The 13,046-nt window shown below is 40.3% G+C and overlaps 1 protein-coding gene across 1 annotated transcript; it reads right to left on the bottom strand.

The window, feature by feature from the left end:
* Nucleotides 1–1,929: 1,929 nt before the first annotated feature.
* Nucleotides 1,930–11,467, bottom strand: LOC139737892 (COMM domain-containing protein 8-like). The gene is made up of 5 exons (XM_071648560.1): nt 11,405–11,467; nt 4,999–5,154; nt 4,310–4,462; nt 3,666–3,821; nt 1,930–1,982 (listed from the first exon to the last, which is right to left on the bottom strand). Exons 1-5 carry the CDS (start codon nt 11,465–11,467, stop codon nt 1,959–1,961), a joined length of 552 nt encoding a protein of 183 aa, XP_071504661.1. The 3' UTR covers nt 1,930–1,958.
* Between the last annotated feature and the right edge of the window lie 1,579 nt (nt 11,468–13,046).

The following is a 13,046-nucleotide window of genomic DNA, read 5'->3' as shown; positions in this document are numbered from 1 at the left end:
AGTTAAAGGGGAAATCCAGTCCACATATAAGTTAGTCTGATAAGAAAGAGTAAAATATTCGATGGTAAATCCAATGGTTCAATGGTAAAATTTTGACCAAAATCAGGTGAAAAAGAAGGAAGTTGTGACATTTTGAAGATTTGCTAATTTTTCAGGAAACAGTTCTTGAACTGTCAACATTGAATTTTTATCATTTTTTTTTTGTACAGGATCAACGGAAAATTGTGAGGTTATGACATGATTAGCTCACTCATTTGCATATTCATATCCACTGTACAAGTACTGTTTTTGCAGAAATTAGCAAATCTTCAAAATGTCATAACTTCCTTACTTTTCATCCAATTTCAGTCAAATTTTTACTGTTGAACTTGCAAGATTTTACTCTTTTTTTCTCAGACTAACTTACGTTTGGACTATAATTTCCCCTTTAACTTTCAAAAAACCCCATTTATAATCATCTTTCTGTACTAAGGCCAGAAACTCAATAAGCTGTATCAGAGTAAATATCTTACTCTACATTTGCACATGTCAAAATATAACAGAATATACATCAGTTTGTTTGAGTTGTCAATTTCACACATCAGTTCAACATTTACATTATGAACAGTTCACATGAACTTATAACTAGAAAAAAGAAGGTAAGTCCAACCAAAGCGGAACATGTGACCAAAGCCATCAGGCAATCTTTTCCTTGGGGGGAGGGGGGGGGGGGGGGGGGGGACTGCAATTGCAACCATCTGACAAATTCATGAAGCAGACCTGTGGGCCAAGACTGCCACTTTGGCATGAGCTGGTAGCACTTGAGCAAGTAGTTGCTCCAAGGGAAAATGCGAAACTTTCATAAGGAAAGGATCAAAATGAGTGGGTATAACAAAATCAGTGGCCATTACAAAATCATTGGTCACTGGAAATGGGTCAATATCACAAATTATGTTGTGCACTGATGAAGGTATTGATATCAAGATGAAGGTATAAATTTGTTTGTTTGTATTTAATTTCAGGAACTGTCATTTACATTTATCAATCTGCAAATCTCAAGATTTACTTTTGTGCATTAGTTCAATGCCATAATGACACAAGATACACATCAAATCTGTTGTCAAGATCATTGTTTTCTGTAGCAAGGAACAGTCATCCACCCAAATATGCCAAAAAATGTGAAAAACACCATCATCTTTTTTTCCCCAACAGTCACGAATCTACCAGTGATATTTCATACACAATACAAGCAAATACAACTTTAGTTTTCTATGGTAAACTGACATCATGACCATATGATTTGAAACAAAGTGCTATGCTTAGATGAAATTTAGTATGATAATTATCTTTTGTAATGCATATTCGTGGATGTGAATTTAAAAAATGCCTATGTCTCCATGATAACGATGCCATCATAAGGCTAGCAATATGTCAACAAAATCCTTCTTCACATATTGCAGTGATGTAATAAAGAAGCTATACTAATAGATCGGGTTTTACAGAGTGAGAGCATGCACTTATCAAGTTCTTCATAGTATGACTAACCAGTGCTTGCAAAAGCATATTGCAGCACATCATAAGCAGTAATATGGTGATCTGCACACTAAAATACTTTTTTTTTTCCTGCACTGGAAGGCATTCTATAACTAAGTCTGGGTCTTTTCAAACCGACAGCATCATGAATGGGCATCTTGAAATCAGGTGACAAGCAATCTGTCATGGAGATTTCAGAGCTATGTATGTATTTTGAACGTTCTGAGCACATTTAAAATATTAAAAACTGTCATGGGTAGAGAAAGTGATTTCATGTCCACAGTAACGCTGCTATCAATCATTTTCTCATCAGATAACAAAGAAGTCTCTGAACTGTCATTGCAGCTTAGATATGACTCTGATATATCAGGCCAGTGGTGAAATCCATTCACATAATCTTGCTGCATGATGTCTTCACCATTCACCTGGTCACTTGTGTTCTTTGATCATGTCTTCAGTTGTAGAACGGCCTGGTGAGGAAGAGAAATGCAGAGGAGAAGTAGATATAAAAATCATTATAAAATAAATAATGCACAATCCTTTTTTTTTTTTTCAAAATGAAAATTAGTTTATGTAACAGACATAAAAACTAATACGTACATTGTGAAGGGTAATTCTTGGGCAGTTGAGCATTTCCCAAGGGTTTCAACCACCAAGAAATAACATATGCTCAAGGGCACTGTCAGACAATTCCAATTACAACTTTACCACCCTTGAGTGGATATGGTAATTAGAGAGAGAGAGAAAAAAAAAAAAAAACTGTAAGCATTCCTTTATTGTGTATTAAAGGCACATGGTCCCGGTGGTTTAGTCGAATGCGTACGCGGGCGCACGGCGCAAGTTTCCTACAGAGACCTACGCTATCGACTCCTCTTTAGCGCTTACACTATGACCCATTTCCCGGAGTCCGAAGAAGTCCAATCCACTGTAGTCAATGGTCCGATCACTGTTTGGCTCATGATTCGGCTGAGGGGGATGACAGCTTCAGCAAAGTTCTTTTGTGATGTCATAATAAGAAGCACATTATATGCACGCACCCTGGCATTACTACAGACTGCGTGATGCGCAGAGAAGACAACGAAGGCAACATTAACTAGCAACACCTACGCGCTTTACTCTTGATGACAGCTCAACTTCAGCAATCTTCATATCAATGCTAACAGTGATCGGCAGTATCATCAACAGCGCCCTCTACACTACCAGGACTATGCGCCTTTAAATGGACAACTACTCAAGAAAGAGGGACTTTACTATCTACTTACTGAATCCTCTCATGGGGTGTAAAATTAGATTTGGAGTTGTCTCACAGTACCTAGCAATTCAGCAAATGCTATTGCTTGGGTGTTGGTTCACTTTAAGCAGTTCTTGAGCAGTTTTTGTGCAGAATGGACTAGAGGATCAGTTTTTTTTTTTCTCTCTCTCTTTTCTTTAATGCAAATGCTGAATGTGAGTAGATACAACTGTAAGAGCATGCTTTCCAAGATACATACTTTATACAGGGCTCGACACTAACAGTGGCCCGGTGGCCTGGGGTCACCAAAAATGAAAGTCGGGCCACCAAATTTCAAAAAAGGGCAAATTTTTTTTTAAGTATGTCAATAAATTTGTAACTTTTTGCGCTGGAAATACATAAATGCATGCAGCGAGTTAATGTTTTTTATTGGTTTTTTTTCGGGCCACCAAATTTTTCTCTCGGGCCATCAAAAATTTGAAATTGATGATTTTGGTGGCCCCATTGGGCCACTCAAAAAAAAAGTTGTGGAGCCCTGCTTTATATCTATGCATCATAGATGTTTGAATTACTTTCCTTCATCATAGATTCATCCTGAATTTTCATTTTTGATTTCATTTATTTCTACATCCTGATAAAAAGCATTTACAAAGAATACAGAATGATACACAGAACATTGGAACAATACAGGAAAAATGTTTAACTTATAACAATTTCACAATAGACAAAAACAAAACATAAAAACAGTTATTTCAGTTTGTGGGGGATCAACATAGACCGTTGGTCTTTCTATGGCTGATCCTAAGTGTTACAGCTAAAATAGTTACATTAATGCTACAGAAAAACAAAATACATATAAGAAGGCAAGAGTCACTACACAACATTCACACTATTCCTGCAATATGGATGAAGGGAGACTCACCCTATTTGCTGTCTCCAGTGATGCCAGTAGCCTCTGCAGCTCCTCCTTGTTTAGTTCCAGTGAGACGAGTTTGTTGGTGCCGTCCTCCAGCACGCTGAGGTCCAAGTTTACCAGCGGTTCTTGGACGGAGGATATCTTGTCGCTCGACAGAGCCAGCTACAGTAATGGATATGAAGTCATCTTGTCAAAGTTTTGTGGACAATTTACACCTACAAGTTGAAAACATTTCTTGTAAAGCACCTTCTTGTTCACTACATCATGAATTTCCTCTTGAGGAATAAAAAAGCATTAATATTCTGAAAAAAATTGTAATTACATCATTTTACCTGCATGTTTACTTCTTTTGTCCTTCTTCTTCTCTCTTCACTGGCCCTCAGACAAACTATCCCCACCCCACCCCCCCCCCCAAAAAAAAAGGAGAGATAAAACAGTATAATGATAACTCAATTTAAATCTGCCAGAAATTAAAGAACACATATTTAAGTTCTAATTTCTTATACAGATGCAAAAATTTACAAACAAAATAACAGAAACAAATACTTCAAAAAGCAGAGAAATTATCCGTGAAAGTATTATCGGTACAATCTTGAGACCAGTGCTTTTCTTTCAATCCAGTTTGGCAATGAAGTAAGCCAGTTTCCTACCTTGAGTTTCCAATCAAAATCAGTCAAGTGTGCCTGTGAGATTGCTGCCGTATTATCCACCAGTGCCTTCCTCAGCTCGCTCCTCCTCACCGTCACACACTCAATCAGCTTCTCCTTTACATTGTCCGACACACCGTCAAGTTCAGCCTTCATCTGGAAAGTACACAAGGAGACAAACACACTTTGTGTTAGACTGCAATTTGCCCTAGCTCTTGGGTTCATCATAGACATTCAATGTACATGTGGCATTCTCAGCTTATACTTAGGCTTTTCTCATGGAATTTTACAGATGTATAGAAAATTCAAGATTGTTACAGTAATCTGCTGGATAGCTCCTCAGCTCACAGGGAAAATTGCACTTTCATGTGACTAAAATGTTGTAAATTTGAGGCTCCTTAAACTTATATTTGTTGTCATCCCCCACTCTATCCATTCCTTTACAGGCAACAGAGCAATTCTTTTTGTGTGTGTGTGTGTGAGCTTTACTGACCAACAGCACATTTTTTTTTTTTTTTTTTTGAGGGGGAGAAGAGACAATGGGTTTAGTGAAGTTGATGCAAGATTTGAAACATAAAAGTCAGATGATGTGAAGGATAGCCATACTAAAAATCATTCAGCAGGAATTTCACTCTTCTGGATTCGTGAGGTAATTGAATGACATGATTTGGTAGCAATGGGAAGTTCCTTACATCATCTTTGGTTGAGTCTCCCTTTACAGCTGCCTTGAGATATGCCTCACTGCTGTGTAGAACCTGGAACCATTCATCCAAGCTCCATGTCTTCCCATAGTCCTGGTAGCGAGGTCTGTGATGTCCAGTAAGAGAATCAGCGACTTGGTGGACAAGCTGTATCAATGTAAACAGAAAAAGGATACATGTACAATTTAGCATTGTGCACTTATGTAATATTCTCTCCTTTTTGTCTAAGTTGGTTGTTCTTTACAATAAGTTTTCTCTCAGTAACAAGAAAGACTTCCTTTAATAAGTCTCACCCCATCCTCACTAATTTTGCCATACTTCAATGTACTTACACGATTCACTTGATGCTCTTGTTGAAGGATTTGGAACCTGTGCGCAGGTATTTGCACACAGGTTCAAGTGGAGCCCCGAGTTGAAAGAGTGCTGTCACTGAACGTTCGAAGACAACCCCAAATTTCGCAGCCCTATATCAAAAAGTTAAGTATTCCACAAGAAAAAAGGCTTAATTTTATACTCTACATACTTTTCTTATCTAATTCATACTGGCCGTTCAGTTGCACACTTTGAAACTGATCCTACGGTCTTGAAAAGACGTTTTTCTACGACTACGACGATTCCATCTCCGTTGTCCCCATTCCTCCCTTCGATTTTTTGAAACAACCTTTGCGAAGACACATTGCGCATTAGCGATATGAATATGCATGAACGGCACAATGTTTTTCGCCTTTGGACAAGGCCCTTTCGCTCTCACGCTGTGTGCTCACCTGGGATATCGCTTCTTCATTCACCCAGAAAGCAACGCAATACAGCGAGAAGGCCTTGTGATAAGGCTACATTGCAGTTTGCACTTATGTGCACAGGTTTCAAATCCGTCGAACGGAGCAGTTGGCATTCTCACAGATTCCTCTTGACCGGATCATTTAAAGTCTCCAATATTTACAGAAACGGACCACTGGAGGAGCAAAACGTACCAAGGCAAGTACAGTATTCATTGCATAATCGGGACAGGTTGGGAGTGGCAAACACGGCCCCTTTAAGCGGGGTGCCTGATTTCGCGATGAGCACTCACCATACACTAACGGCATACGACATGTACATGTATAGTGCACACACACACACACACATGCATACTGACGTACTGTACATGTACATGAATACACAACCACGCTACCCCTCGGCGCGACCCTCTAGCTCATTCACAACTGAGGAAGATTGTGACGTACACACAGATCACAGTGTATTAACACTCACAGACGAGGAATTTGGACTTTGCCCTCAAAGTGTATGACTGAGATTAAACAACGTACACAGCCTGAGCTGTGTGAGCGAGGCATGTTTTTTATTGGATGTGAGTAGGAATTGCAAGCGAGCACATGGCTTTGCTTATGTAGGGGAGAAGAATGTTCGCGAAAGCATGTGTTTCGCAATGGCATGGATACTTATACACAGCGCTTTCATGGCTATGCATGTACGTGTACTGGATGGACGAAGGTCAAAACACACCAGTCCGAAGCTTGCTTTGTAAGTTCGATGTAAACGACAACTGATAGGGAATCTCTGAAATATTGTTGTGGTATTTTGGTAGATTTTTTGTGTAAAATATCAACAAAATTAAAGATCGTTTGAAGAAAAATTGTCCCGTTTATCAGAGGTCCCCGCCCGATTATCCAGTGAAAATAACATGCATTGGAAATGTTTCTGGGAAGCGTATGTCATTTAAGCGAGGTTCCCAATTATCAGATGCCCGATTATGCAATGAATACTGTATTATCAATAATTGGATCAAATCTGTAAGTATTCAAATTGAAGAAATTTTAAGTACTTAAGTTGGAATTTATCCACGAATTTACCCTCTACCATGACTCAATATCCTTCCCTACACAGTTTTGCAGTTAAGCAGATCCCTAGAATGTCTAACGTTACTATGACTGGCCTGGTTTCCAGCATCCACCATGCCCCAGGGCTTTGTAGGCCATAGATAGTACAGTTAAACTCGCATAAGTCGATCTTCTCGGGACTGAGCAAAACACATCGACTTAGGCGAATTTCGACTTGTGCGTAAGTCGAAAAAAAAACGACTTACAGTTACACCACGCGAACACATGTATAATGTACATGTATGTTGTCTACTCTGGAGCCGAGAGCTGGAGCGGTGTGCCCGATATTGCCCTTCAGCAAGACACTTTATCCACATTGAATATTACAGTTATTCATTTCAAAAATGAAGAGCAAACATCTGACATTTATTCTAGCATCTTATGGAGCTGATTGTTACCGCTGTTCATTTCCAAAATTGAAGGCAAACATCCGGCTTCTTTTTTTTTTTGGTGGCCCGGTGTGCATTTTTGGTGACCCCGGTCGCGTATTAACCATTCGCGAAATCGTGATTCGATTCGCGAAAAGACTCCGCTAAGTATATAAGGCATAGATCGCGCACTACACTCGGCAGGGGCTACGTCGTCCTTTCACCAGGTCTGGGTAACGGAAACCAAAATCTCGCGTGAGTTCCTGCATTACCTATCGTTAATGTCAACGAAACATCGTTAATTTGCGCTTGGGATCGTTACTCATCGTTACTACAAACGTTAATTTTCCCGATCGTTAGTTTGCGTTAATAACGATTCAGGTGAAACCGCTTGCGTTAATGAAACGTTAATGTTTATTGACGCAAAAGTTTCTTTTGGTAATACTGTATGTAAACAAAAACTGACGTCTCGTGATTTTGACAGTGATTTATTACACAATAAAATCTTATTCGACTTAATAGGCACAGTGAATTCAATGGTTTTTCCGTGAAAGTGTTCTTGGAATTTCATCGACGTAGGCGAGTATTCGACTTAAAAAATTCGACTTGTGAGTGAATTAATACACGTAAGTCAATGGAGAAAAATCGGGACTTTTTAAAATCTTCGACTTGCGCGATTATTCGACATATGCGACGTCGACTTAGGCGAGTTGGCAATTGTGCATTTTACGGCCCTATATCATCGGTACCTCATTCGCCGTGTGCTAAGGTGATATCCCATAAACCATTCCGCACTGAGCAGCTGGCGAGCTTCTCTTGCTGTATGGAACGCCGTTTGACAAGTGATAAGGATCACTAAAAGCCTGCCTCACTCACGGCGCTTCTCTGCGGAGCTAGCTGATCGCGCAAACCAACCACGCGGGCGAGGCTTGCGCTTGTGTGTGTGTGTGTGTGTCCATGTAGTGGCTGCCCGTAAATTGGTAGCTATACACACTTCGCACGGCGTCTGGTAGACTGTGTAGACGAAATAAACACTAACAGACTGACGAATCGAGATACTGTAAGATTTTGTGTTTTTTAAATTATTATTTTACAGAATAATTCCGCCAAGGCCGCAGCGGACATATGCCCTCCGCAATAGGCTTAATTAGTGATACCCTGCTTAATATATCACGCTGTAGCGGTTTCCAATATCTCTGTATTTTTACTGTCTGGCTGCCGTCAATTATGCTGTCTGACAACCCAGCATTCTGTCAACATCCACGCGACACCTTCTTTGTGCGCCGGCACACGACAGGTGCGCACTACATTCTTCGCCTTTGTCATCGTGCCGAGGTACGCGTATTTCGCATTCCAACAGTAGTCGGATTCTCATAAACACACCCCTTGTTTTGCTGTCACGGAAACAACCTACCAATTAGTGGCGAGCTGTGCATTCTCATCAGCCAATTACCACTCTCAAAGCTCCTGTCCGTGACACGTCTTCTCCGACCACGCTGTTTTACTTTCCACGCTCCCTCACTTCACGATTAGCTTTCACCCTGAGAGCACGTTCTAATCGTTGGAGTCACTCACGTCCGCATACTACGTCCGTATATTGCTTCCCACGTCTTCTGGCGCTGACGATACCTCGCGCCGTGGACTGCCATTTCATACGGATTATACTCGATACGGATACACTTTCCCGGATTCTACACTTCGCGACATTCGCTGCCTTTTCACATCGCGGCTCGCCCTTTCTTCAGGCTACACTCCAACCTGGGGATCGTTACATCGCTGCATTCAACGCGATCGGCGCCTCGTCACATCGCTGCATTTCACAACGCGATCTGCGTCCCATCACATCGCTGCTTCGGTCCTGCTAGCGAGCTGTCCGTGGTGTACAGACTACTGTCATACGGTCGGCTACCATTCCTGCTGGTGGTGCTTTCAGCCCCGTTGTCCTGTTTGCCATTCGGTGAATTGTTAGGTATTACATCATAGGCCCGTACCATAATACCTACAACGCTAAATTCATTCATTTAAAATCATGATTGCAGCACGGAAGTTTACCACTCGTTGCGTTCCAGTTGTGTGCCAATCAATGCACAACTCGCGCTTGATCACGCCACGCCGCACAGGCAGGGAAGGGCATTAGAGCAACCCACAGGAAGAGTTCTGTGGAGCAACCATGTGGCGTACCGTAAGAGCTTTCATCACGCACACGTACGTTGACACATTCTGTCATTCACACACACTGCATGCATCCCAACACGAAATCTCACACACATGTACACAGTACAGCGCCGGAAGACCCGCTGTCGAACCGCGGTGCCTGACAGGAACTCAAATTCGCATGCACCGCTCGATTAGGGTAAAATCTCGCACCGATAATATAGGGCCGTAAAGTGCACAATTGCCGGCGAGTTTAACTGTACATGTAAAGTTAGGTGCACTGCAGATTTAAAGGACAAGTTCACCTTCATAAACATAAGGATTGAGAAAATGCAACAACATTAGTAGAACACATCAGTGAAAGTTTGAGGAAAATTGGACAATCGATGCAGAAGTTATGAATTTTTTAAATTTTTGTGTTGGAACCGCTGGATGATGAGACTACTACAGCTTGTGAGTCATATGCGTACAACAGTATAAAGAAAATGTAACAGAAAATTCAACATATTTTCACTATTTTCGCATAATAAAAGAGCACTTGACTTGCCTCTTTCTAAAGGCAAGGGGAATAATATTACCCATAACATTTGTTGGTAACAAGTCAGGGGAATGTGTACTTTTTTCAAAAGATGGAATTTTGTGAAATTCTCTTTATGTTTTCCTTATATTGTTGTACGCATGTGACATCTAAGTTATTCATACACTGCAGTAGTCTTCTCATCCAGCGGGTACTGCACAAAAACTTCAAAAATTCATAACTTTTGAACGGATTGTCTGATTTTCTCAAACTTTCAATGATGTGTTCTACTAATATTGCTACATTCTCTCAATCCTTATGTTTATAAAGGTGAACTTGTCCTTTAAGGGTGGATCCGATCTAGACAGAAAGATCCGTCTGTCCGGAGGACTCTTTTGTATTTTGCCATTAACGCCGTCCTCCGTAGACAGACGGAAGGTTGTAGTACCCATTGCTGTGTGGATGTTCTTAACCACTGTCTCTATGGAAAATTGGGTGAGGTACCTCACCCTTCTCGATTGCGTCTAATTCACGGCCCTAGGTCGGCAAATTTAAGCTTGAATAGTTAAATCAACTATTCAAGAATAGACTACACTCACCAGATTAATGAATAATCCAATATTTCGGTCGAATTTTCAACGCAAAACACACATCAACCAGCCCGTCGCGTCGTCACGTTCAAACTGCAGAAACATACAGTATGAATCTATTAGCCAATCACATGCGAGGTAGTTTCTACGTGTTTTTTTTACTTAATAATGTACCTCGCATGTGATTGGTTTACAGATTCAAAATGGCGACCTACAGCTAGCGAACGGCGATGTTGCGATATGGATAAAAATTTCTGCATTATAACCGCGTTACTGTGAGTATTTCGATTGCAAAATGTGAGAAATTAACCCCAAATATTGCTACATAATGTGTCATGTCATGTCAAACTTGTTTGAATGTAAAAAAGCTGTCTGAAATTTGGTTTATCGTAACGTTTGATCTGTGCGCAACTGCCACACAGGAGCTGGCATCATTGACTTCGGTCTGTATACGGAGGGGATCCGTGAAGCCAGACGCAGTCTCCGCGGAACATTCCCCGACGGACAGATACAGACCGATCTTTCGGTCAAGATCCGATCTAACCCAAAGTTTGGGTTAGATCCACCCTTAAATCTGATGTGCACCTACTATGGCCTACAACATGAGAGGAGATAAGGCTTGTCGTACCACGAGTGGAGCATATAACACGACTTGGTCAGATCTGAACCTTATTTAGATTTATGTGATCCATTTTACATCCATACAGACTACATTGATGGTAATGGTGCATAGAACCACATGATTATCAACGTATGGGACTGACGATTGACGTCAGTATAGAAAGGCAATGCTAATGGTCGATGGTCATCTATCAGAAGATAATAAAACGAAATTTTACTGCTGTTACTGGCATAGGAAATTAGAGAATCCTTTTCGAACGGTAAACATACTTTTCCGAGGTCTGCGGGAGCACATTTTGTGAGCAAGTTCAGTCCATCCTTGGATGTCGCCATCTCGAGTCGAGCCTGCCACAGCTACCGGTTTCACAAAATTACAAGCGCAATGCTAAAAAGGGGGCGGCGCCCGCTAGCGCTTGGATTGTCACGGGATTCAGTAACGTGTACTTGTACAGCTGGTAGTACCGGTACCGGTACTTGTTCAATGGGAATGTTTTGTCGTTCATCTGTATTGCTGATGTTGTTGTTGTTTCTGACGTTCATCGTTATAGATGTGGCTTGAATTCCGAGTTTTTTCTGTTTTATTTTCTTTTTCTTTTTGTTTTGTTTTGTGTTTTTCCCTCTCTTTTTTTTTTTTTTTTTTTTTGGGGGGGGGGGTTATGTTAGGGATGATATAGTTTTGGTTGAGATGGGGATTTAGATTTTTAATTTGCGAGATGATTAGAAACAACTTATGAAATATATCAAAGAGTATACAATCCTAAGAGGAATGCAAAGTTTATTTGATGAAAATCAGTTTTGAAATGGTACTGTAGAGATATCAAAAAAACAATAAAGGTAGTAACAAAGTGGTCCTGATAAAAGGTGGGTCCCACCTCAATAGGATCTCTTTGTTTTTGGATATCTCAGACATTTCATAACCAGTTCCATCAAATAAACATTGAATTCCTCTCATAATATTGTATGCTCTCATATCTGATAAGATGTTTCATAATTAAAGAGCTATCAATTATCTCACAAACAAGCTGAAAACCCGAAGTCCTGTCCATCTAAACTAAAACTATTTCATCCCTTTAACTGAAGAGAGAGACAGAGAGGAAAAAAGTTATTGCCCTTGCCCATGTGGCCTCAAGAAGTTAACTAAGCATTATTTGTTTTATCAGTTGATAGAACCATGGAGATACAGAGCTCCATGATGGAATAGTGTCGTGTAGCATAGTGTAGCATCATCTGCATATCTTCAATGTTCCTTTCCAGCTACTGTATACGCCGAATATTTCGCAAGGTTTTTATTTTTGAGAATTTCGCAAGTCAGCTGCTATTCGCGAGATTAAAAACACGTGAAAATATCGACTCTAATGCTGATATGAAAGTGACGTACACGTATACATTTCTCCATTCAAGACACGACTCCACGATCGCGAATTTAACCACTCGCGAAATTGTCAGGAAGTCCCGATTCACGAAAATTTAGACTCGCGAAATATATGGCATATACAGTACATCATTGTCATTACTACCACTATTGCTGCTACTAACATCCAGGGTACTGCCTTTCAATTGTCAACCCCTGTGCACCTCTCTCCCTCTCTTTCTCTCCCTCCCTGATCTATTTCTCCCTCCTAGTCTCACACAAATACAAACACATATATACATATGAAGAGTTTGTTTGCAAAAACCGATAAGTCCATATTTGCAAATGGAGATATTTGCGATTAAAGGTCAAGAAAAATAAAGAGAATAATAAGAAAATGTTTGCTTCTTTTGACCACAACTTCAAAAATATACCTTTATATGTAGTGACCAATATATCATTTAAAAGGTACTATTTTGTACATTATGACAGAGATTGTACTTCAAAATCTTCAAATATGGACTTATCGGTTTTTGCAAACAAACTCTTCATATATATATA

This window comes from Diadema antillarum, unplaced genomic scaffold, assembly GCF_040938485.1.
Source record: "Diadema antillarum isolate AM-2024a unplaced genomic scaffold, OU_Dant_1.0 seq00000712_RagTag, whole genome shotgun sequence".
In the NCBI taxonomy this organism is placed as follows: Eukaryota; Metazoa; Echinodermata; class Echinoidea; order Diadematoida; family Diadematidae; genus Diadema; species Diadema antillarum.
Note: the sequence above shows the minus strand (reverse complement) of the source record. Positions and strands in the feature narration are given on the sequence as shown.

Bases quoted from the DNA above. Each gene is read 5' to 3' on its own strand.
- LOC139737892 (XM_071648560.1), bottom strand. From the start codon at position 11,467: ATGGCGACATCCAAGGATGGACTGAACTTGCTCACAAAATGTGCTCCC. The intron at 3,822-4,309 runs GTAGGAAACTGG...CCATTACTGTAG, and splicing joins ATTTTGATTGGAAACTCAAG to CTGGCTCTGTCGAGCGACAA. The intron at 1,983-3,665 runs GTGAGTCTCCCT...CTTCCTCACCAG, and splicing joins CACTGGAGACAGCAAATAGG to GCCGTTCTACAACTGAAGAC.